The sequence below is a fragment of the Suncus etruscus genome, chromosome 9 (genome assembly GCF_024139225.1).
Source record: "Suncus etruscus isolate mSunEtr1 chromosome 9, mSunEtr1.pri.cur, whole genome shotgun sequence".
NCBI classification, from domain to species: domain Eukaryota; kingdom Metazoa; phylum Chordata; class Mammalia; order Eulipotyphla; family Soricidae; genus Suncus; species Suncus etruscus.
The window spans coordinates 52,401,723-52,427,737 of record NC_064856.1 but is presented as its reverse complement, the minus strand read 5'-3'; the positions used below and the strand labels follow the sequence as shown (position 1 = coordinate 52,427,737).

Below are 26,015 nucleotides of genomic sequence, written 5' to 3'. Positions count from 1 at the left end.
AGTAACCAAATATTTTCCCTTCCCTTTTCCCTTCCATTGTTGTTCCAGTGATTGGGGGCAGGGGGTCACACACTTAGATCTAGCATGGCATACTTGGTTGCAGTGCTACTCATACTACAACCCCTGATTATGGTTGCCAGGGGACACACACCTCCTTATTGTACTCACGAACATGTTCGTGGTGTGCCAGGATTCACAAATGCAGCTTGGATCATAGTGGATAGCGAGCAGACTTTCAACTTCCTTTCTGTAAAGCAGGCATTCTACCACTGACTGATCCACACATCCACAGACCAAGCTTAGACAAAGTTAATAACCAGGGACTACAGAAGTAGCCTAAGAATTTTGAATACATGCCTTGCCATTGTGTGGTCACAAGTTCAAATCTCTGGTGTCTCACATCCACTGAGCACAACCCTGGCAGTTCTCTTGTCTGCAGTCCCTGGCTGCACTACAACTAGTGTATGAAAGCACAACAAAAAGGGGTGTAAACATTTGTAAACTCCCCAGTGAGCAACACAACAACTTGTATGCCTCAAAGAGGCAAGCCCCAGTAAGCACATGTGTGCATACCACACAACAGAAAGGAGCACAAACCCTAGCGAGCTGCAACCCATGATGCAGCTAGTATGCAAGAAATGCATGCATTTCTTGGAGTATGCGCCACAAGCTAGTATGCAAGCCCCAAGGGGAACATGTCAGGTATGTTGTATGCAATAGTAACAAAAGGGAAAGAAGGATGGGGTGTGAAGGGGGTCATAAAGAAAAGGAAAGAAAAATTACAAAAAATAATAAAAAGCACACATTCAGATACTTAATTTTAGCAAATGTGTAAAAATTAGGACTGAGAACATGAGTAAAGTCACAGAACTTAAATTCAGAGGTGCCTGCTACTTACGAGCTATCTCTCAGCCACACTGGGGAAGTAAAAGCTACAGCACCATAAATTGTTCAAAGAGAAAAACCATGATGCAAGCTTCATCTTTAAAATTAAACTGTTTGTGGTAACAGTCATCTTTTACCTAAAAAGCCCAGGCTTCAGTCTGTGCTTTGCCAAGATTCAGGGATCAGAACATTACACCAAGTGGGAGATAAATAGGTAACTGCAACAGGAGTCAGGCAGGAGCTGAATGCCAAGAAACCACAGAAGTGCAGAATTTAACTATACTTTAGGTCAAAGAAAATTATAGCAGCAAAAGAAGGAAAAACTCCTTTATGCTACCATTATTGTGATTATTTTGACTTTAGGTCAAAGAAAATTAAGGCAGCAAAAGAAGAAAATACTCCTTTATGCTACCATTATTGTGATTATTTTCTACTTCAAATAGTGGATATTTGGGGTTGGAGAGATAGCATGGATGTAAGGTGTTTGCCTTGCATGCAGAAGGTCGGTGGTTCAAGTTCCGGCATCCCATATGGTCCCCTGAGCCTGCCAGGAGTGATTTCTGAGCATAGAGCCAAGAGTAACCCCTGAGCGCTGCAGTGCTCAGAGGTTAATCCTGGCTCTGTGCTCAGAAATTGCTCCTGCCAGGGATTGAACCGGGATACATCCCAGGTTGGCCACACAAGGCAAATGCTCTACCACTGTGCTATCTCAGGCTCCTTGGGGCACATTCAGCAATGCTTAGATCTAACTCCTGGCTCTTCTCTCAGGGATCACTCCTGGAGGGCTAGACAGTGTGTGTGTGTGTGTGTGTGTGTGTGTGTGTGTGTGTGTGTGTGTGTGTGTGTGTGTGTGTGTGTAGGTGGGGGGAGAACCATATAGGATGCCAAAGATCAAACCCAAGTCAATTACATGAAAGGTAAGGGGCCGGGTGGCGCTAGAGGTAAGGTATCTGCCTTGCAAACGCTAGCGTACGATGGACAGCGGTTCGATCCCCCGGCGTCCCATATGGTCCCCCCAAACCAGGGGCAATTTCTGAGCGCATAGCCAGGAGTAACTCCTGAGCCAGCGTCAAACGGGTGTGGCCCAAAAAAACAAAAACAAACAAACAAACAAAAAAAGGTAAGCACCCTAAGCACCCTACTGCTGTACTATCACTCCATCCCCAACAAATAGTGATTTAAAATATATAATCAATCAGGCTGAAGAGATAGCACAGCGGCAGGGCATTTGCCTTGCACGCAGCCATTTCAAGACGGACAGTGGTTCGAATCCTGGCATCCCATATGGTCACCCAAGCCTGCCAGGAGCGACTTCTGAGCACAGAGCCAAGAGTAACCCCTGAGCACCACCAGATGTGACCCAAAAACCAAAATAATAATTAATAATGATAATAATAATAATAATACAATGACAACAAAAATTGATAGCCAATCTTCAACAAGCTATACACATAGGGGACCAGTTATACTAGCAATCTGGGGGGCAAAGGTGAGGGATGGTGGGAATTGGAGTGAAGGGAGGACAACACTAGTGGTGGGAATACTCCTGATTCAATGTCACTATGTACCTCAAATATTACTGTGAAAGATTTGTAATTCACGCTGGTCACAATAAAAATGATTTTAAAAAATAATAAAAATATACTCAAGTAGAAACCACAAGTTTGATTCCCAGGTTTGAATTTCAGCATATGGTTTCCCTGAACATTGCCATATGCTCTAGAGCCCTCTACCCCCACCCCCATGCACCTCTTCTAAATGTGAGTGACCCTGGACTACCAAAGAACTCACAGGATCTGAGCAACATCCTCGATCCTTGGGCCCTTGCACTAAACTGACAACCCTTCTGTCCAGGAATCAAGCGATGGGGTGGACCTATTGCACAACAAATTGGAACCTCCCTTCTCCCCAAAATACATATAAACATACAAACAGATAAGCAACAACTCCAGGCTATCAAAGGTGTACAAAAAGGGAGCAAGGAAAAAATTTATATTCAGAATTATGTCCTGGTACACAGGAAAGGGAGAACTCTGCTCTTTAGGAACCAAATGGTAGCAGACATGGGAATTGAAGAGGGAGGCTCTGAGCACACAGTGAATTCAAGAAAATAAAACCAGCACTAGAGCAAGAGAAACAGTATAATGCAAAAGGACTTGTCTTGCACAAGGCCAACCCAGGCATAATATCTGGCACGACTTATATCACCAGGAGTGATCCCTGAACACAGAATTTATTTAGGAATAAGTCCTGAACACAGCCAGCTGTGGCCAAAAAAATTGAGGGAAAGTTTTTTTTTTTATTTGGTTTTCAACATCTTTAATAAGGAGCTTAATATGGTACAGATTAAACATTAAATTCAGGTCCCTGAAGGGAGGGAGGTTTAGAAATAGGGAAGGGAAGGGAAAGAAAGAGAGGAAAAGGAAATTCAAGGCTTTTCTGGGGTTCTCAGAAGCTTTTTTTTTTTTTTTTTTTTTTGGTTTTTGGGTCACACCCAGGAGTGCTCAGGGTTACTCCTAGCTCTGCACTCAGAAATCGCTCCTGGTAGGCTCAGGGGACCATATGGGATGATGGGATTGGAACCACCGTCCTTCTGCATGCAAGGCAAACGCCTTACCTCCATGCTATCTCTCCAGCCCCTCTCAAAAGCTTTCTCTGCTAGCATAGAAACAACTAGAAAACGCTTTATATGTCAGCTTTATATGCCAGCTAACTAATCAGGAGTCTCTGCTTCCAGGAAGTTTAGATTACTTCCATAGTAGTTTAGACATGTGTGTGTGTGTGTGTGTGTGTGTGTGTGTGTGTGTGAGAGAGAGAGAGAGAGAGAGAGAGAGAGAGAGAGAGAGAGAGAGAGAGAGAGAGAGAGAGAGAGAGAGAGAGAGAGAGAGAGAGAGAGTTAAGAATGGAGGAAATAGGGGCTGGAGAGATAGCATGGAGGTAAGGCGTTTGCCTTTCATGCAAGAGGTCATCGGTTCGAATCCCAGCGTCCCATATGGTCCCCCGTGCCTGCCAGGAGCAATTTCTGAGCATGGAACCAGGAGTAACCCCTGAGCACTGCCGGGTGTGACCCAAAAACCACAAAAAAAAAAAAAAAGAATGGAGGAAATAAAGACAGAAAATTCAGTTTCAACTTATCTCCTTTAGAATCCTCAGGACTCTCAAAGCTCACAGGGAGTGGGCTAGGGAGGTGATCGATACCCAATCATTTTGACTTTTTTTTTTTTTTTTTACTTTTTGGGTCACACCCGGCGGTGCTCAGGGATACTCCTGGCTGTCTGCTCAAAAATAGCTCCTGGCAGGCACGGGGGTCCATATGGGACACCGGGATTTGAACCAACCACCTTTGGTCCTGGATTGGCTGCTTGCAAGGCAAACGCTGCTGTGCTATCTCTCCGGGCCCCATTTTGACTTTTTTAACCTAACTGTTGAGCTATAATTCACATACCCATCATATGCACAACTCTAGGTTTTGTAACATATTCACAGAGGTGCATTACCATCACCAGGAGATTAACACACTTTCATTAGCCCAATGCAGATCTGAATTGTACCAACCACAAAAATGGAAAGCTATGAACTAAATCAGTTTCAGTTTCCTTATGAGTTATGTGGAAAAAACAAATCACTATCCCACAGGTTTTCTTGTTAAGACTATATGAAAAAGAATATTTAAAAGTACCCAGCATGGGCTAAGCACAATGAGACAGTGGCAGAAATAGAAGTAGTAATACTACTACAGGCTTCTAATCTAGTCTTTCAACATAGCTTTCTGCATTCTCTGTGGCATTTTATTTTCTTTCTCTTTTTTCCTTTCCTTCATATTTTGTTTGTTTTGGTTTTTGGTTTTTGGGTCACACCCGGCAACACTCAGGGGTTACTACTGGCTCCACATTCAGAAATCACCCCTGGCAGGCTCGGAGGACTATATGGGATGCCGGGATTTGAACCACTGTCCTTCTGCATGCAAGGCAAACACGTTACCTCCATGCTATCTCTCCAACCCCTCCTTCATATTTTCCTCTAAATTTTTCCTACTATTTTAACTATAGTGATTTACCTTCAGGCAGATTTCATGAATGATTCATAGCACAGGGACCATGAAAGGAAGTCACATAAGAAGAGATCAACTATGTATGTATTTAATCAACAGCTTTGGAATCCAAAGCTAAGCAATTCCTACACATCATCTTTCATTGTCTCAGCTTCTATCTTAGACAGAAACTCAAAAGTTCCAACAATCTGTCACCCTACCATTTCCAACTCTATACTCTATACTCCAATTCTTCCCTTAGGTGACAATTTAATGGCATACACAGTGATATGATCTTTGCTTTCACATTCAAAATTAAAAAATATTTAATTCATTGTTGCCTTTATGTGTGAGGCTTTGCACTGAGCAGTGGCAGAAATTGTAATGAATTTGTAATGAAATTGTAATGGATAAGACTGAGTTCTTGTTCCCTGGAAACACAATCTAGTAAGGCACATAAAATGACCTTACTAGGGCCGGAGAGAAAGCACAGTGGTAGGGTGTTTGCCTTGCACATGGATGACCTAGCATCCCATATGGTCCCCCCAGCCTGCAAAGAGTGATTTCTTCTTTTTTGTTTTTGTTTTTGTTTTTGTTTTTTGGGCCACACCCCGTAACGCTCAAGGGCTACTCCTGGCTATGTGCTCAGAAATCACTCATGGCTTGGGGGACCATATAGGACACTGGGGGATCGAACGGTGGTCTGTCCTAGGCTAGCGCAGGCAAGGCAGGCACCTTACCTCTAGCGCCACCACGCTGGCTCCCAAAGAGTGATTTCTGAGCAAAGAGCCAGGAGTAAACCCTGAGTGTGGCCGGGTGTGACCCAACCCCCCCCCCAAAAAAAAACTGGTTTGGGGCCGGGCGGTGGCGCTAAAGGTAAGGTGCCTGCCTTGCCTGCGCTAGCCTTGGACGGACCGCGGTTCAATCCCCCGGTGTCCCATATGGTCCCCCAAGCCAGGAGCAACTTCTGAGCACATAGCCAGGAGTAACCCCTGAGCGTTACCGGGTGTGGCCCAAAAACCAAAAAAAAAAAAAAAAAATGGTTTACTAGAATGACCTCACTAATTATAACTAGAGAGAACAATAGGCCCAAACAAAGTCTCCTGACCAAGTATTCTGCAGCAAATTATTTCTTTTATTATAGGGGAAAACCAAAACTTTTTGGAAGAAACAACATTTAATCTAAACTAACAGTTCTCAAGCAGAAGTAATATGTCCCCAAAGCCAAGTGACAATTACCAACAGACATTTTTGGTTGCACACCTATGGTGAAGAATTGCTGCTGGTGTTCAGTGTTTAGAGGCTAAGGATTCTGCTTAAACATCCCACAGCAACAACAAAAATTATTTGACACAAAATACCAATATGATAAAGTTGAAAATTTTGACCTAAGACAAACAAGTTGAATTTGTATAGGCCAAAATATGAGAAAGGAGAGAGAAACCAGAATGAGATTTTTCTAAAGTAAATGCACAATGGTAGACTTTAAAGAGCATGTTTGTGATGGCTGTATCACAAAGAAGACAATATATAACAGAAACTTATTCAGGGGACTTAAATAGTACTGAAAAGGTTAGAGTTTAGATTAATTTAGTAGACAAAGGCAAAACCATTCTCTTAAAGTTTCATCATCACTTAGATAGATCAGTGTTTTTGAAACTTTTTTTTTTTTTTTTTTTGGTTTTTGGGCCACACCCGGCATTGCTCAGGGGTTTACTCCTGGCTGTCTGCTCAGAAATAGCTCCTGACAGGCACGGGGGACCATATGGGACACCGGGACTCGAACCAACCACCTTTGGTCCTGGATCGGCTGCTTGCAAGGCAAACGCCGCTGTGCTATCTCTTCGGGCCCGAAACTTTTTTTTTTTTTTTTTTTTTTTTTTTTTGGTTTTTTTGGGCCACACCCAGCGTTGCTCAGGGGTTACTCCTGGCTGTCTGCTCAGAAATAGCTCCTGGCAGGCACGGGGGACCATATGGGACACCGGGATTTGAACCGACCACCTTTGGTCCTGGATCGGCTGCTTGCAAGGCAAACGCCGCTGTGCTATCTCTCCGGGCCCGCCCGAAACTTTTTATAGCTACAAAAGAGCACCTCTCCCGTATACTGGCCCACAGACCAGAAGTTATAGCCAGCAATCAGCAGTGGTTTTCAACCTTTCTATCCCTGGCACTGTTATATGAACAGTGGTTGAAGAATACTAGTATAGCTCATAGTATGTCAGAGGAGTAACTAAAATTGTATGTGTGATTAGTTATTATGGAGCTTGGCACACGGCATGGATATTCCTTTTACACCATACTCCCTTTACTTTTTTTGGAGGGGGCCACACCCATTGACACTCTACACTCTACGGGGGGGGGGGGTCAAATTGCGGTCCGTCCTAGACTAGCACTTGCAAGGCAGACGCCTCACCTCTAGCGCCACCGCTCCAGCTCCACCATACTCCCTTTAAAGGTAGAAGTGATGTTCATCATTGTGCTTTTGTACTCCAGTATTAGTACAGAATGAAAAACTTACAGGTTTAGACAATAAAACTGATATCATGAAGTGTAAATTGAATGATATAGACTATGTGCTATTGGAGTTAGTACTGAAATAAAGGAGATCAGAGAGTGAGGGAGAGTCAGAAAAGTTTAGAAAAGTGAGATTATAATATTTCAAAGGGCACATAAGACTGACTTAGGACTGAAGGAATGAATATGGAAAGTTTATTCTAGGTAAGAAGAAATAGCTGGGAAAAGAAATGTGAATTGAATTAATCTGGAATAACTACGAGACAAGAGAATAAAAACCAGCTCAGATTGGTCAGAGACAGATAACTCTAAAGCTGGGGTCTCAAACTCAATTTACCTGGGGGCCGCAGAAGGCAAAGTCGGGTGAGGCAGGGCCGCATAAAGGATTTCGCTTACTGAATATTCGCAAAAAAAATCGCATTAGTAAGAAAAAAAGTCACAAAAAGTCGCATTAAACATTTACATACCCTCTCCTTCCTGGGAGCCGGGAGTCAGGCAGGAGGAGGTTTGGCAGGCCCACGCCATGCCGGAGGCCTGCTTGGCCAGGCCTAGGGGGGGTGCGGGATTTGGGTAACCCCAGCACCCCTCTGCCGCCTTGCTCCAGATCTCCAGGGCTTCCCCGGGCCACACCCCTGGGCAAGTCGGTGAGTTGGGTCACTTGGTGGAGCTTGAAGGACCCTAGGCCTTCCCCCACTATCCATGCGGCTCCTTAGGGAGGGTCTGGGTGGGGCTCTGAACTTCTGTTCTCCCAGCTTCTTGAAGGATCTCTCCTTCCTGGGAGCCGGGAGTCAGGCAGGAGGAGGTTTGGCAGGCCCACGCCATGCCGGTGGCCTGCTTGGCCAGGCCTAGAGGGGGTGCGGGATTTGGGTAACCCCAGCACCCCTCTGCCGCCTTGCTCCAGATCTCCAGGGCTTCCCCAGGCCACACCCCTGGGCAAGCCGGTGAGTTGGGTCCCTTGGTGGAGCTTGAAGGACCCTAGGCCTTCCCCCACTATCCATGCGGCTCCTTAGGGAGGGTCTGGGTGGGGCTCTGAACTTCTGTTCTCCCAGCTTCTTGAAGGATCTCTCCTTCCTGGGAGCCGGGAGTCAGGCAGGAGGAGGTTTGGCAGGCCCACGCCATGCCGGTGGCCTGCTTGGCCAGGCCTAGGGGGGGTGCGGGATTTGGGTAACCCCAGCACCCCTCTGCCGCCTTGCTCCAGATCTCCAGGGCTTCCCCGGGCCACACCCCTGGGCAAGCCGGTGAGTTGGGTCCCTTGGTGGAGCTTGAAGGACCCTAGGCCTTCCCCCACTATCCATGCGGCTCCTTAGGGAGGGTCTGGGTGGGGCTCTGAACTTCTGTTCTCCCAGCTTCTTGAAGGATCTCTCCTTCCTGGGAGCCGGGAGTCAGGCAGGAGGAGGTTTGGCAGGCCCACGCCATGCCGGAGGCCTGCTTGGCCAGGCCTAGGGGGGTGCGGGATTTGGGTAACCCCAGCACCCCTCTGCCGCCTTGCTCCAGATCTCCAGGGCTTCCCCGGGCCACACCCCTGGGCAAGCCGGTGAGTTGGGTCCCTTGGTGGAGCTTGAAGGACCCTAGGCCTTCCCCCACTATCCATGCGGCTCCTTAGGGAGGGTCTGGGTGGGGCTCTGAACTTCTGTTCTCCCAGCTTCTTGAAGGATCTCTCCTTCCTGGGAGCCGGGAGTCAGGCAGGAGGAGGTTTGGCAGGCCCACGCCATGCCGGTGGCCTGCTTGGCCAGGCCTAGGGGGGGTGCGGGATTTGGGTAACCCCAGCACCCCTCTGCCGCCTTGCTCCAGATCTCCAGGGCTTCCCCGGGCCACACCCCTGGGCAAGCCGGTGAGTTGGGTCCCTTGGTGGAGCTTGAAGGACCCTAGGCCTTCCCCCACTATCCATGCGGCTCCTTAGGGAGGGTCTGGGTGGGGCTCTGAACTTCTGTTCTCCCAGCTTCTTGAAGGATCTCTCCTTCCTGGGAGCCGGGAGTCAGGCAGGAGGAGGTTTGGCAGGCCCACGCCATGCCGGTGGCCTGCTTGGCCAGGCCTAGGGGGGGTGCGGGATTTGGGTAACCCCAGCACCCCTCTGCCGCCTTGCTCCAGATCTCCAGGGCTTCCCCGGGCCACACCCCTGGGCAAGCCGGTGAGTTGGGTCACTTGGTGGAGCTTGAAGGACCCTAGGCCTTCCCCCACTATCCATGCGGCTCCTTAGGGAGGGTCTGGGTGGGGCTCTGAACTTCTGTTCTCCCAGCTTCTTGAAGGATCTCTCCTTCCTGGGAGCCGGGAGTCAGGCAGGAGGAGGTTTGGCTGGCACTGGTAATCTCTGTCCAGTCTACATTTTCAAAATCGCACGGGGGCTATTGCCCCCGCGCGCACAAGAAACATTAATAGTACTCTCACAAGAAACATTACTAGTACTCACTATCATTGAATTATGTTTTTATGTATGCAGAATGTCCATTTTGTACTCTGCCCTTTTGCATACCCCTTCATAAGTTCATATTTCTCTTTAACTTCTTTAACTCCTATCATCATTACTCCTTTTTTACCCTTTCTAACTTAAGTACTCTTGAGTCCTAATTCACAGACCAAAGTGGTGCCCTAGAGTTAACACCCACACAACTATTTTAAAAGGCATAAAAAGGACACATATCTTTTCAACATTTTATGGGTGTTTTCTTTGACGGCTATAACTTTTGCTAAATACTTTCTTATACAGTGATGATCCCCCCCCATTTTTTTTTATCTTCTCTTTGTGAACTGCTCAATATGGAATTTGGTGTGAAAGAATCCCTCAGTTTAATACTTATGTTTGAACCAAGTCATGGGTCTTGTTGGAAATGATCTTATGCCCCCATATATCTGATAGCACCACGTGGCTTTATATCTTGTTTGCGTAGGCACACTGACATGGGAAAATACTATACATACCAATAAGTTCTTATCTAATAGAAAGGGGAACACACAAATCTTGTAGTACAATGAGACCTTACACCCTGAACATTGACATAAAGACCTGGCACAGGCCTCAGAAGAATGGACATTCTCCATTTACCCCTTGATCTACAGAAGACATTTACAAAACATCCAAGGTTGTATATAACATCACCCGGAGGCATTCCTGTACCAGGGACGACCCTACAGCTGCTCTGACATCGATCTACTCAAAAGAGACATCCCTTAGCACTGAGAAGACAACAAGAACAATGACCTATTTACTGGACAGGGCTTGCTGTATTGCCCCTTTATGGTGAGGTTTGTCTATAACATCACCTGGAAGCAATCCTCTACCACGGAAGACCCTACCACTGCTCAGACATCGTCCTGCTCAAAAGAGACTTCCTTTAACACTGAGAAGACTTAACAACAACAACAACCTGCTTATAGGACAGGGCTTCCTGCATTCCCCTTTCATGGTGAGGTGAAACGAGAAGGCACTCCACACATGACTTCAATGTAGGACATGCAGATTCCAGAATCTTTAATACAGAAACATGAGACCAACAACAGAGACTCTGTGATAAGTGTGTTGGCGCTACGGACAATGTCTTGGAGCGAACGATAACTTTCCTGAGGCCTAGAGCTGGTCTTATGCCAGGAAACTTCAGGGGTAGGATCTCTTTGTATTTAGGCCAAGGCTATTCCTTTCCATGCCTCTCATATTTTGGTGGGCCTATGCAAACAACAATTGCCACTCTAACACCGTTTTTACTGTGCTCCTTTGACTCTAATCCTTAAAACACACCCACTTAAAATTTGAGGTTAACTTAAGCTAATATGCATGTACATGGAAATGTAAAAAACACTATGCCTCTAATGTTTAAGGAGTTACGTAAGCTTGATGGCTTTAGATTGCCTTGTGTGCTGTTAAGAAATATTATAATGTGCTACAATCTGGGGACTTGAGGGAAAAAGTAATTGCACATGGATTCTGTTTTATTTATCTTAACTTTTTTTGGTGAAAATTCAAAGTTAAGATATCAGCAAGGGGACTTCTTCTGATAATTATGTTATGGGTGATTGTCCTTCCACTGTAACTTTACCTTATCCTCTTTCTTTGCATCTTTTGTTCTCATAATTCATAATAAAAAATTATAAAAAAAAAAAAAAACACATTTACATACCCCGAACGGAACTGCTCAGGGTATGCGAATGTTTAATGCTATTTTTTCTTACTAATGCAATTTTTATTGCGATTATTTGGTAAGCGAATAATCGCAAATAAGGCAATATTTGAAGGCTGGCCGCAGGCCACAAAATGTTGTACGGAGGGCCTCAAACGGTCCGTGGGCCTCGAGTCTGAGACCCCTGCTCTAAAGAGTAATAAGAAAGGTTAAGGCCAGATTTGAGAGGTTGGAGTGCTAAGAATCAGAAATAAAACAGAATAGGAAAAGAAAATCATGCAAAAACAAACCAAAATGTACTTCATTTTGTGATCTAGGAAAACGACTAGTAGTATGTGCAATAGGTTAGTAAAAGAAATAAGAGGAAGAAAACAGTTTAGGGGCCACAACTATAGTATAGCAGGTAAGGAAGTCGTTTGCCTGCCAGAAGCAATTTCTGAGCACAGAGCCATGAGTAACCTTTGGGCACCACAAGATGTGCCCCCCCCCCAAAAAAAAAAAAACCATGGCTTTTTTATATACAAATAATGAAAGAGAAGAAAGAGATTACTCCTGGATCTATGCTTAGAAATCACTCCTGGCAGACTCAGAGGACAATATGAAATGCCAAGGATTGAACCTAGGTCATCTGCATGAGAGGTAAACAGCCTACCCACTGTGCTATCGCTCAAGTCCCAAGTATATAATTTTTTTAAAACTAGTTTGGGAGCTAGAGTAACAGAAAAAGAAGTAGGGCATTTGGTTTACATGTAGCTGACCAGGGTTCAATGTCCAGCATCCCATATGTCTCCCAAGTGCTTCCTGAATACAGAGCCTGAAGTAACCCCTGAGCAGATGTGCCCCCAAGCCAAGCAAAGACAAAAAATCTAGTTTTGTCAGTGTCTTTATGATTCATCTTTGTTATATGCATCACTAATATGTCATTCCTCTTTGTTGCTAAGTACTTTTCTCAATTTCTTTGTCCATTCACACACTGAAGGAATTCTGGTTTGTGTTTACTTTTGGAGATTGAGTAAAGTTGCTATAAATCTGTATAAACTGTGTAAAGCTTTTAGTGTGAATATAAATTTTCACTTATCTGTAGCAGGAAATACCTAAAAATAGAACTGCTAGGACACGTAGTAAGTTTGTTTAACTTTATAGGAAACTAAAAGAGAGTTATAGCGGTTCTTCCACTTCGCTTGGCAGTTTGTTTTGTCTATAAGTTCAAATACCTCTTTTTTATATTCAGATGCTTGTTTTTATTATTGTTTTCTGAGTTATTTGTACTTAAGTTTTTATTGGGGAGGGCCAATCCCATCAATGCCCAGGGATTACTCCTGGCTCTGCAGTCAGGAATCACTCCTAACAGTGCTCAGGGTATCATATGAGGTGGTAAGGATCAAACATGGGTTGGTTCCATGCAAGACAAAGCAAATGCTCTACCTCTTCAGCCCCAGCAACTGGAGAATCATTTACCAAAGACTTCTATTAGCACTTTTCTCACTTATTCTAGCCAACAATTTTGCAGGGTAAAAACCATTAACCATTAGTTTATCCTAAGAAAACCAACAAGTTACTAAACTACTATCATCCACAATTCTGCCAAGTTAAATTTACATGCCATTTAATGTACAAGTGAGGGCAGGAAAACTCAATCAGTTGAAAAACATGCTTTGCATTTAGGAGGCTGGGCTTGATCCCCAGCATCTCATGGTCCACTGAGCATTGATAGGAGTAATCCCAAGCACTGAGATTTTTAGCCCGTAAGCATTGCTGGATATGGGAGAGAGAAGTTAGGAGAGAAAGGAAGAAGGTAGAGAGGGTTGGGAAGGAGGGGAGAGAAGGAGGGAGGGAAAAGAGGGAGGGAGTGTCTTTTCTCCTACTATAGTCCATCATCCTCTGAACATGTGTCTGTACCAAATTGATCTCTAGCCTCTCCTATATCAAAGGAATTTTCCAAGTTGCTCAGTAGGTCAATGTCTGCTAAAAAGCTGAACCAACTAGAGACAAACATATGAGAGCTTCAGTCACAGTCCCTGACTTCACTTACTATGAACTGCAACTTTCAAACAGGCACCATTTCTAGAGACAGCAACACAGCAGCCAAATTTACTGGCACTGAAGTTGCCACAGTAGCTAAAATTGGGCCTGAATTTAGAAGTCTCGTTGGTTATTCCAGAAATCTTTCTCTGAAGCAACACTATGCCAACTAAGGCTTCTGCCCGCTCAAAATCAATGAGTCTCCTATGCCAGATAGGATCCTTCTCATTCTCTTTACCATGTAAAGAAGAAGTCTTCACCTCTTGTAACTATTTCTCCTGTGTCTCTTCTGCTCTGTACACAAGCAGTATGAGAGAAATGGTTGGCTCAAAGTTTGACAGAGAGGGAAGACAAGTACTATATTAGTAAGATTTTTTAAAAAAGAAAATGAGAAGCTGTTGTAACCATGCCCACAAACACTGTCTCTCTATGTCTGAGCTGAGCCAGTTCCACGGACTTACTCTTTTATCCAGAATCAAGCTGTGAAAACTCATGGATACACTAACAACGATGTAGCAGAAAACTAGCCATCTTGAGATGAGGGGCAAAGTCCCCACACTGCTGAAGCCATGTCTGCTGCATCCATCACACCCCTAAAAGCTGCAGTATCAGTGATAGTGCTTTGAATTTCTGGACAACTTTGTTTGATGCTGTCATCCCTATAGGAACACACCACTTTAACAAAATGGACAGCTAACAACAAGAGCTTACTAAACCTTCTGCCATTGCATTAATTACTTCATTGGAGATACATTAATTTTCACAAAAGGCTACTATAATTATTCTTTTTTTTTGTTTTGTTTTGTTTTGGGGCCATACCTGGCAGCACTCAGGGATTTCTCCTGGCTCTGCACTCAGAAATTACTCCTGGCAGGCTTGGGGGAACATATAGGATGCTGGGGATCGTACCTAGGTCCATGCTGGGTTGGCTGCATCACTCCAGCCCTTCTTTCTTTTTATTTTTTAACTTTCTTCTCTCCCTTTTTCTTTTTTTCTTTCTATTCCTTTTTCTTTAATAACTTTGTTCTCACTTAGCTGTAAACAAATGTATTGTGGTCAACTATGTATTTTCTTTAAATACAGTTAAAAATAAAAATAAAATAAAAATAAATGAGAAGGAATCAAAAAGGAAAAACTATAAGAAATCCCAGGGGTCAGAGAAATAGCACATATGGTCCCTGTGCCTTCCAGGAGCAATTTCTGAGCACAGAACCAGAAGTGACCCCTTAGCACTGCTGGGTGTGACAAAAATAAATAAATAAATAAAATAAATAAATAATAAAATAAAAAGAAGAAATCCTAACAATACATAAGGGAATCTCGATAATGAGATAATAATCCAAGAGGCAGTCAGGAGTGATAGCACAGTGGTAGGGTGTTTGCCTTGCAAGCATCCAACATAGGATGGACATGTCTTGATTCCCAGAATCTCATATGATCCCCCGAGGCTGCCAGGAGTGATTTCTGAGCACAGAGCCAGGAGTAACCCCGGAGAACTGCTGGGTATGACCCCCCCAAAAAAAAATCCAAGAGGGAGCTGGAGAGATAGCATGGAGGTAAGGCGTTTGTCTTGCATGCAGAAGGACAGTGGTTCGAATCCCAGCAACCGATATGGTTCCCCAGAGCCAGTCAAAAAAAAAAAAAAAAATCCAAGAGGCCCCTGAAGACATGGTTTAGATGATTCAAAGACAATTGACACTTTAGAGCCAGTGATTGAGCATGTCTCACATGCTTGAGGCCCTGAATTTCATTTCTTTATTTACTATTTGGAAGTGCTGGAGGTCAATCTCAGGGCATTACACATGCAAAATAAATGCTCTACCACTGAGCAAGAGCCCAGTCCCAAGACTCTGGGTTTGATATCTAGTATCACAAATCAACACAACACAATAAAAAAAAATAAGCACTAATTCTAGAGTTATAACTCAATTATCTAAAAACACTAATATGAGGCTGAATTAATAACAGAGAGAGCCACAATCACTTGGCTGCCCTCACCCCACTTCAGACTATACTAAGACTCTTGTGTAATCAGCAAAGCTCTTAAATGAATTATAATAATCATAGTTATGGAGTTAAGGCGTTTCATGTTGCCGATCCTGGTTCAATTAAACTGATTCGAGTACAGAACCCAAATCCACCAACCCCTACTCCAAAAAAGAAAAATCTACATGATCAACAAAGCCAATGTCATGATGGCACCACAGCTTCCATTATCCGATATGCTAAACTCTGAGATGTCCATTCAATTTTCTAGTTCAATTCTGAACTCTAAAGTTGTCTCATATTTAGAATGACCAAAAAACCCACACTTTGATATCATTACTTTCTCTTTCAAAGACAGTAGCTTGTGATTGATCTTGAAACCCCAAAGTAGCAGGCCTCTCCAAATATCAGAAGCCTGAGACTTCAGGGAGAGCAGTTGAAGCGAAAGCAAAGGCAGAGCTTTGCTGAAAAAGAACAGTTCACCACTGGTGCAGAGAAGAATAGGGTGACTGACAGCTTTTCTGTTATTTTAGAACAGTTTGTGCTGATGAGCTTTTTTGTTGTGGTAACATTCCTCTAAAAAGAACATTTTCTTCCTCCCCTCATTAAGAAGCAATTCGGTAAAGTTTAAAAAAAAAATGGAGGAGTAGATGACAAAGATATCCAGGAATTTGTGGATCTTGGATCCTTTCACCTCCTGTTGTACCATCCATCTCCCAGTCCTGTGACCGGGCCCTGGGAAAGAGATCTAGGTCTCATTTGTCACAAGAAATATGGCTCTATTCTTAGCATGGATAATAAAGTTTGGGTCCTTTGATACTTCCATTAAGTTAAGATACTTCCATCAAGGGTTTTCTGTTTTGTTTTGGGGCCTCCCAAATGGTGGTTGACTATTCTAGTCAACTGAAACAGTGGTTCAGTGCCAGAGTCTGAGGCTATGGGTCTCCAATAGTGGTGCCTGAGACCTCAAGTGCCAGTCCAGTATTGTTTGGGGTGTCCAGGGCTATAATCAGTGATGTTTATCTTGCATGTACCCTTACTCCTGACTCCTATACTATCTCCCTGACCTCTACCCCATCATGTACTTTTCTTCCTTCCTTCCTTCCTTCCTTCCTTCCTTCCTTCCTTCCTTCCTTCCTTCCTTCCTTCCTTCCTTCCTTTCCTTTTTTTTTGGGGGGGGGTCACACCCAGTAGAGCTCAGGGGTTATTCTTGGCTCTACACTCAGAAATCACTCCTGGCAGGCACGGGGGACCATACAGGATGCCGGGATTCAAACCATCGTCCTTCTGCATGTAAGGCAAATGCCCTACCTCCATGGTATTTCTCCAGCCTCTCTTTTCTTTTTTTTTTTTTTTTTGGTTTTTGGGCCACATCCGTTTGATGCTCAGGGGTTACTCCTGGCTATGTGCTCAGAAATCACCCCTGGCTTGGGGGTACCATATGGGACACTAGGGGATCGAACCTCGGTCCATCCTACACTAGTGCTTGCAAGGCAAACACCTTACCTCTAGTGCTACCTTCCCAGCCCCTTTTCTTTATTTTTTTTAAATTCTCCAGTTCTGAGGCTAGAACAGAGATTGTTTTCATGATTGTTGCCAAAGAACCTGCAAATGCCATTTCAATAGAGGTATCTTGATCTGGGCTCCAGATTCTTTTCCAGGTTTTGACTTGATATCATACATTCTATCAAAGCAAGCCTTTTATTCTCTATTGTTTTATTTGTTTGGTTTGCTTTTTTATTAATTTTGATGGTGTCATGGATCAAACCCAGTGGCTCAAACATGTGAGGCAAGTGCTCTATCACTAAGCTGCATGCCTGTCCTACTGAACCAAACCTAACCATTATGAATATTACTACTTATTACTATTTATTCACAGTGGTTCTCTACTTCCCAGGTTGGTCCACCCCACCCCACCCCCTTCCACTCTACCTCAATTCTATTTTCCTCCAAAAGTCAATGGATCTTTCTATGAATATTTGTTTCTTTATCCTAAATAAAAGTGTAAGCTTCCAGAAGGCAAAATCTGACTATCTTGCCTCTCTCCCACATATTATCAAAGGATTAAACACAAAGTTTCAGGGCACATATCAACACAGATTAAACACAAAGTATGGGGCTGGAGAGATAGCATGGAAGTGGGGTGTTTTGCCTTGCATGCAGAAAGACAGTGATTCAAATCCCAGCATCCCATATGGTCTCCAGAGCTTGCCAGGGGCGATTTCTGAGCATAGAGCTGGGAGTAACACCTGAGCACTTCGAAGTGTGACCCAAAAACCAAAACAAACAAAAAAAAACAAACAAACCAAAAACTAAACACATAGTATACAGACCCATGCTCTCTGCCTATAGCAGGATTACAAAAATAATTTGGGAAACTATAGCAACCAACAACAGTGCTACCTCACACTCTCAAATAGCATAATTTAGTCAGTGTTGGGCTTTAGCTTTAGCTTTAGACAGGTGTCAGCCCAGGCACAGACATGGAGACAGACCTAAAACTTGCACTCTGATAGGCTGGCTCCTGCAGGGTTGTTCTGTTGAAAATCACCTTCCCAAATAGAGATGGCTTCCCAGAGAACAAGCCAATATTGAGAATAACTCTCTACAGGGAACAGTCTCTTAAGATAGCTTTCAGAAACTGTTCTAGAGGAAGAAGGGCATGGCTGGGCAAGAGGGCTCACCTCATCACTTTCTTCCACATCTACATCACCATTGGCATCATCATCCATTAGCTTGTGGATACTGCGGACTGCATCAAAGCTGAGCTTGTCATCCTCACTGTGGCATAGGGGCTTGTCAATCCGGCAAAATTCTGTATAGGAAAAGCAGGAAACAGTATTACTTGGGACTGCACCCCAGTCATTGCTCCCCAGTATCTTTAGCAGCACCTAACTACTCATGAAGTCAGTTAACTGATTAGTTATTCAGATAGAAAAAAAAGGTGTTTCATCTAGTCTTTAATCAGATCCTCCAGAATGTTTTTAGTTACCTCACTTAGGAACAATGCTTCAACATCCTAATAATTCCCTGGCAAAAAAGTCAAGCATAAGACTAGGAATATATCGGGATCTAGACAGAGAATAGGTAAATGAATAGATAATTCCAAAGGAAAAAGGCAAAGGAGAGAAAAATAAAAATAGTCACCAAAATAAGAGAAAAGTTTAGCCTCGTAGTAATGAAAGAAATACATATTCAAAGGGACTGACACTTTTTTTTTTTTTTTTTTTTGGTTTTTGGGCCACACCCGGTGACGCTCAGGGGTTACTCCTGGCTATGCGCTCAGAAGTCACTCCTGGCTTGGGGGACCATATGGGACGCTGGGGGATCGAACCGCGGTCCGTCCAAGGCTAGCGCAGGCAAGGCAGGCACCTTACCTCTAGCGCCACCGCCTGGCCCCTGGAGTGACACTTTTAATTAAATAAACAAATGTAAGTTACTGTAATCTGTCTAGAAATAGGAAAACTACCCATTTTTTCTGATACCATATATATAGTTTTTCTTTTTGCGTCCTTTGTTCACTGCTGGTACCCCGAGCCTGCCAGGAGCGATTTCTGAGCATAGAGCCAGGAGTAACCCCTGAGCACTGCTGCTGGGTGTGACCAAAAAAAAAAAAAAAAAGAGTCTAGATTTTAGTCTTAGCTCTACTATTCTTTCTCCAGTTCACTATTTGAGAATATCTTTTATATTTGTATATATGTTGGCTTTTGGCTTCTAAGCCATGTAGCTCAAGCGGCTGCATACAGCTTGCTCAGGTTCATTTCCAGCAGTGAATGAGCAAAGATACACATGGTGATCCCTGGGCACCAAGTACAGCCTCTCTTCCCCCCAACCAGCACCCCAACAGAACAAAACAGAGACTATGATTGTAAGATCCCCTATTATTTGGGGGGCTTTGGGAGAGGTGGTTATACTCAGTAGTGCTTGGGGCTAATTTCTGGCTATTTTCTCAGAAATTATTTTTGGGTGTGGTGTTCGATGCATCATATGTGTGTGGTACAAGAATTCAAACAGAAAGTGGACCACATTCAAGGCAAGTACCATTTACTAGGATCCTGTGAAGCCTTCTAGAAGGTACTGATCAAAAACCTGAAACCATCTAAGATGCTATATGCTGCTGAAAGTGATAGAACAGAATATTACATGCTAGTTACTCAAACCCCTTACTTAAACACTAGTAGTGTCAATATGCAAGTGTCCAAATGTTATACAGTAAAAATATACTAAATATTAAAATGATACACCAAAATCCATAGCCAGGAGTGCTGACCTAGCTAGCACTTCATCTGATGATTTTTTTTTCTTTTTCTTTTTTTTGGTTTTGGGTCACTCCTGGCTCTGCACTCAGAAATCACTCCTGGCGGGCTTGGGCGACCATATGGGATGCCAGAATTCAAACACTATCCATCAAGGATCGGCTCCGTTGCAAGGCAAATGCCCTACCACTGTGTATCTCTCTGGCCCCATCTTAATTTTACACCAAGGTGACCAAAGCTATGGATTGCTTTTGTCTCATGGAAATCAAAGAGTAATACTGGTAAGAAACACATTGAGGACATGGTTTTATAAAAACAAACAAACAAACAAGTAAAAAACAAAACAGGTGAACAGTGCGTGCAAAGTGTCTTCAGACAACCTATGATCCACATTTGTCCTGACAAAAGGTATGAAACAGAGGACAAGTAGAAAAGTGCCATGCACTGAATGTAACAGCAATTAAGACATTATATATCAACTTCTTCACCAAATATAGTTCTAGATATGTCAATTTTGTTCATGGACTCCTATCCATGAACTACCTAGCACTTTTCCCTGCCCCCAAAAAATCAATAAATAACAACTAGTACTTAGATGTAGCATAAAGCACTATGATTAGCATAATCAACATAATCCCCACCTTCCCATTCCTAATTTTTTAATTAGTCAAAAACTGTGTATTGGAGTTTTAAGAGTTACCTTCAGTGGTGTTGGGAGGCCATGTAATCTTTTGTTTTTGTTTGTTTTTGGTTCACACCCCATGGCACTCAGAGGTTATTGCTAGCTCTACACTCAGAAATAACCCTGACAGGCTCGAGGAAGGAAGAATGGACCATATGAAATGCCAGAAATAGAACCAGGGTCCATCCCAGGTCCACTGTATGCAAGACAAACACCCTACTGCTATGCTATCACTCTGGCCCCAGCCATGTAATCCTTGAGATAAAACTTAAAGCTTCCCACATGACAGGCCTGTTGGTCTTAGCACTTAAGCTATCTCCCTAGCTCTATCAAGTTCTTTTGATATGAGAATTTGGGCCGGACAGTGGCGCTGGAGGTAAGGTGCCTGCCTTGCCTGAGCTAGCCTAGGATGGACCGCGGTTCGATCCCCCGGAGTCCCATATGGTCCCCCAAGAAGCCAGGAGCAACTTCTGAGCGCATAGCCAGGAGTAACCCCTGAGCGTCACAGGGTGTGGCCCAAAAACCAAAAAAAAAAAAAAAATATATTGATATGAGAATTTAAACATGCATTGAGTGGTCTTCATGTCAGGCTCTGAAATCTTGGCGGGGCATAAAGGAATTATCAGATCTCAACTTTATCTCCTAGAAAAAAAGTGGATAAAATGAGGAACCAAAATTCACTGCTGACTCCTTTTTCTTAAAGATTAGTAATAGTATACTTGAATCATTAACAGATTTCTAACTCACAGTTAAGAAATCCTCTCTTGAACTAGAGAGATAGTACTATATGGAAAGGTGTTTGCCCTGTACATGACTGACCTGAGTTTGATCTCTGACATCCCATATGGTTCCCTGAGAATTGCCAGCACTGATTCCTGAGCATAGAGCTGGGATGACCTCTCCACCTCCATCCACCACCCCCCCAAAAAAAAGGGAAAAAAAAAGAAATCCACTCTTGCCTATATGCAGACTTAGGTTTATTCTAAGAACATAAATTCTATTAGGCTTTTAGGAATAATAGAGGGGCTGAGGATGTAGCTCAGGGACAGAGTACATATTTCACATGTATATGGGGTTCAATTCCTAGAACCCAAAAAAAGGTTTTTCTTCGTTTTAGTGCCACACCCACCTGTACTTAGGGCTTACTCCTAGCCCTCTGCTCAGGTATCCCTCCTGGTAGTATTTAAAGGACCTTAAGTGATGACAGGGATCAACCCTAGTTTGCTGGCTGCATTGAAGGCACACAACTTACCTGCTGTACTCTCTGACCCCTACCTAAAATATTTTTTCTTTTCTTTTTTTTTTTTTTGGGGGGGGGTCACACCCGGCAGTGCTCAGGGATTACTTCTGGCTCTACGCTCAGAAATTGCTCCTGGCAGGCTCGGGGGACCATATGGGATGCCAGGTTTCGAACCACAGTCCTTCTGCATGCAAGGCAAACGCACTATCTCCACGCTATCTCTCCAGCCCCACCTAAAATATTTTTTAAAAGAATAATAAGCATAATAAAATTAGTTTACCAAGCTCTAGGAACTAGAAACCACAAGCTGGGCAGCACCCATCTGAGGTCAGCCACCCTCTTTCCCAAAGCTTTGTAACAGCTCCAAGAAATGTGTGGACTTACAACACCAGGCTGCAGGTTGTAATATGATCAGACAGGTGACCTTTGCTGCTGGCATCATCTGGCATAGAGGATCAAGGGGACTGAAGATAAAGGAGTATAAAAATCTTTTTTTTTTTTTTTTTTTTTTTTTGTGGTTTTTGGGTCACACCCGGCAGTGCTCAGGGGTTATTCCTGGCTCCAGGCTCAGAAATTGCTCCTGGCAGGCACGGGGGACCATATGGGGCGCCGGGATTCGAACCGATGACCTCCTGCATGAAAGGCAAACGCCTTACCTCCATGCTATCTCTCCGGCCCCGGAGTATAAAAATCTTAATGTCCCACATGAATCCTGTCCAGGAAAACCATGTCAGCCAAAATTCACAAATAATTTCTTCAGCCAAGCACTTCTTAAGCTCTCTTTCTTCTTCTAGGTCTTTTTCTACCTTCTATTTCCTGCCAATTCTGCAAGTTTTTCCAGAACCCTCTGAAATATATTAGAATATGTAACACTTAGGGAGTCAGAGAGCTAGTACAATGAATAAAGAGGCTGCCTTGCATGCAGAGTACACAGATTCAATCCCCAATATTTTGTATGGTCCCCTGAACCCACTAGGAGTGATTTCTTTTTTTTTTTTTTTTTTTGGGGCCACACCCTGTGACGCTCAGGGGTTACTCCTGGCTATGCGCTCAGAAGTTGCTCCTGGCTTCTTGGGGGACCATATGGGACGCCGGGGGATCGAACCTCGGTCCGTCCTAGGCTAGCGCAGGCAAGGCAGGCACCTTACCTCCAGCGCCACCGCCCGGCCCCTAGGAGTGATTTCTGAGTACAAAGATAGGAGTAATCTCTGAACATGGCCAAAAAAAAAAAAAAAAAAGAAAAGAAAATATACCACTCAGCAACACATTGTTTTTGCCATGAAGAGCTCTGATATTAGGAGTCAGAGAATATACATAAAAACTCAAGTTTGGGGCCCAGAGCGATAGCACAGCATTAGGGTGTTTGCCTTGCATGCAGATGAGCTGGAAAAGACCCAGGATTGATCCCAGGCATCCCATATGGTCCCCTGAACCTGCTGGGAGCAATTTCTGAGCGAGAGCCAGGAGTATCCCTTGAGTGCTACTGGGTATGGCCCCAAAATAAAAGAAACAAACAAAACCTTAAGTTTTATTGATTAGAACCATATGTTGGACAATTTAACTTCTTTGAGCTTCTAATATCTCATTTTTTATTTTATTTATTTTATTTTTTGGTTTTTGGTTTTGGGGTCACATCCGGCAATGCTCAGGGGTTACTCCTGGCTCTACACTCAGAAATTACTCCTGGTAGGCTCGGGGGACAATATGGGATGCTGAGATTCGAACCACCATCCTTCTGCATGCAAGGCAAACACTCTACCTCCATTTATCTCTCCGGCCTCATAATATCTCATTTTTTAAATGAGGATAATTTCTTTTATAACATAGGGTTTTTTTGAGGATTATATAGGAGAAATTTAGCACAGTGCCTCCATGAAGCTGACATCAATACATTGGTGGTTTTCCTTTTTCCTCCTGGAGAAGAAGTAAACAGTTCTCATCTTCTATTAACTTTAGCCACTTTTCCTATCAGTCTAAGAAGAATTAACCACAGTAGGTACAGTCCAATCAAACTGTTGTCATATGTTCTAGGTGAGTTGGCAAGAGATTCTGAAAATAGCCTTACTCCCACATTTATGTGTCTATCACTGGTAACATTTATCATAGTGTGTGGCAGTTACTGTTTAATTTGTCTTCTTCATCAAGTGTCATTGCCCTACTGGTTTGAGACCATGTTCCCAGCAGCAAGCAAAAAATCAGTAAGCCGTTGAATTACTGTCAATTTATAATTATATATATCGTATTCCTCAAAATAGAAAAAAATCTGGTTTAGAGAGGGAAAATATCAGGTTATTTAACTTTCTGACCTCAGGGTCCCTTCAAAAAATATAATCCCATAGGGCAAGAGCAATAGCACAGTGGGTAGGGTGTTTGCCTTGTACATAGTTACTAAGGTTCAATCCCTGGCATCTCATATGAACCCCAGCCTGCCAAGAGTAATTTATGAGTGCAGAAGCAGGAGTAACCCCTGAGCCCTGTTGGGTGAGGCCTCCAAACATACATATATATATGTATATATACATATATATGTATATATATGTATATATAAGTTATATGCGAGTGTGTGTATATATATATATATATACACCCCAAAAATGTTTAAAAATAATTTTCTGGCTAGTTATGTAGTTGAAAGTAGAGGATGTAGTTGAGAGCATATTATCTCACACTTGAAACCCTAACTTCAATACGTAGAATAAAAAAAGAATTGTTTTCCCAGTAACCCCATCAAAAACTGGGGAGAGGAGATGGAGAGACATTTCACTTCTATAAAGAAGACATACAAATGGCCAATAAGCATACCAAAAAAAGTGTTTATTATCACTTAGTACCAGGGAAACACAAATCAAAATGGCATTGAGGTATTACTAACACCAGTGAGAATGGCACATATCAAACAACAACCTGAAAGCTACCAATATTGGCAGAAAAAAAGAAACCCTCTTTCACTACTAGTGAAAATGCCACCTGCTACATAAAGCCTCTGTGGCAAACAAAAAGATTTCTCAAAAAAGTAAAATGAGAGCTCACATTGACTCAACTACCCCATTTCTAGATAGGTAACTAGCCTCAAGACAAAAACATTAATTTGAAAAGATATTTAATGAACCTTATGTCCACTGAAGCTCTTAATACAATCACCAGGATATGGGAGCCATCAAAATGTCCAGCAGCAGAATAATGGATAAAGAAGTTGCTATGCATTTAAGCAATGGAATATAATCTATAGAGGAAAAAATTAGGCCATGCAGATTGCAGTAATATGGACGGTATCATGTTGAATGAAATAAGTCAGAGGCAGAAGGACAAATACAGAATGACCTCACCTGTGGTATATAGAGAAATCAAAGGTATGGACAATATCAATTAATAATTAACCATGACTATTGGTATACAGACCTAAGATTGCCAGGTCTGTGGGGAGGAGACTGGAGGTAACACAGGAAAATGGAGGGTCTCAAACACATGGGTAATGCAAAGGGAGTTAAAAGTATATAATAAAACCATTGCTGTCAATCAGCAAATAATGGGAACAGGAGGAAGGAAGAAATGATGGACAAGAGATGACAGAGAGATGGAAGAGAGGGAAAAGGGCATTTCAGTGGGGAGAGTATGCAATAACTTTTTACAACCTGAACAATATTGTAATCTATAAACTATAATATAAATAAAGTATAAATTTTAAATAATTGTTTTCTGGAAAACTATTCAAAAAAGGTAAAAACTATATTTAGATTTTGCAAATATATGAAGTCTGATTTAAAAAACAGTAATCTTGGAGCCAGAGAGATAGCAGAGCAGTAGGGCGTTTGCCTTGCATGTGGCCAACCAGGGACCAACCCAGTTTGATTCCCAGCATCCTATATGGTCCCCCAGCCTGCCAGGGGCGATTTCTGAGTGCAGAGTAACCCCTAAGCACTGCTGGGTGTGGCCCAAAAACCAATTAATAAATCAATAAAGTTTAAAAAATAATTAAAATATAGTAGTTTTATATTGATTTCCACATTCAATACATTTTTAATTGAGAAAACAGAGGTATGCAATTGGAAAAGGTGGGGATTTTTAATATCACTTCAGATAGTTATGGGTAATTCTTCTCTGATATGGTGCTAAAACTCTATTAGGAATAGGTTTATTAAAGTTTAGTTACAATGTGAAATCTGAAACTATATTGATAAAATTTTTTGTGCCATATTATATTAAAATCCATTGATCTCTCTTGCACTTTGAATGATTCTTTCATCTACATGTTATTTTTTCTTACATGTTATTTTGTAACAATATGTATTTC

General features: G+C 43.0%; 1 protein-coding gene across 2 annotated transcripts in view; it reads right to left on the bottom strand.

Annotated features, from left to right (window-relative positions):
• The window catches only part of STIM1 (stromal interaction molecule 1), a 214,971-nt gene that overhangs the window by 71,939 nt on the left and 117,017 nt on the right, over nucleotides 1-26,015 (bottom strand). For both annotated transcript variants that reach the window (XM_049780499.1, XM_049780500.1), the window contains exon 2: nucleotides 18,231-18,361. In XM_049780499.1, coding sequence (XP_049636456.1) covers nucleotides 18,231-18,361 — 131 coding nt within the window. The remainder of the gene's footprint in view (nucleotides 1-18,230; nucleotides 18,362-26,015) is intronic.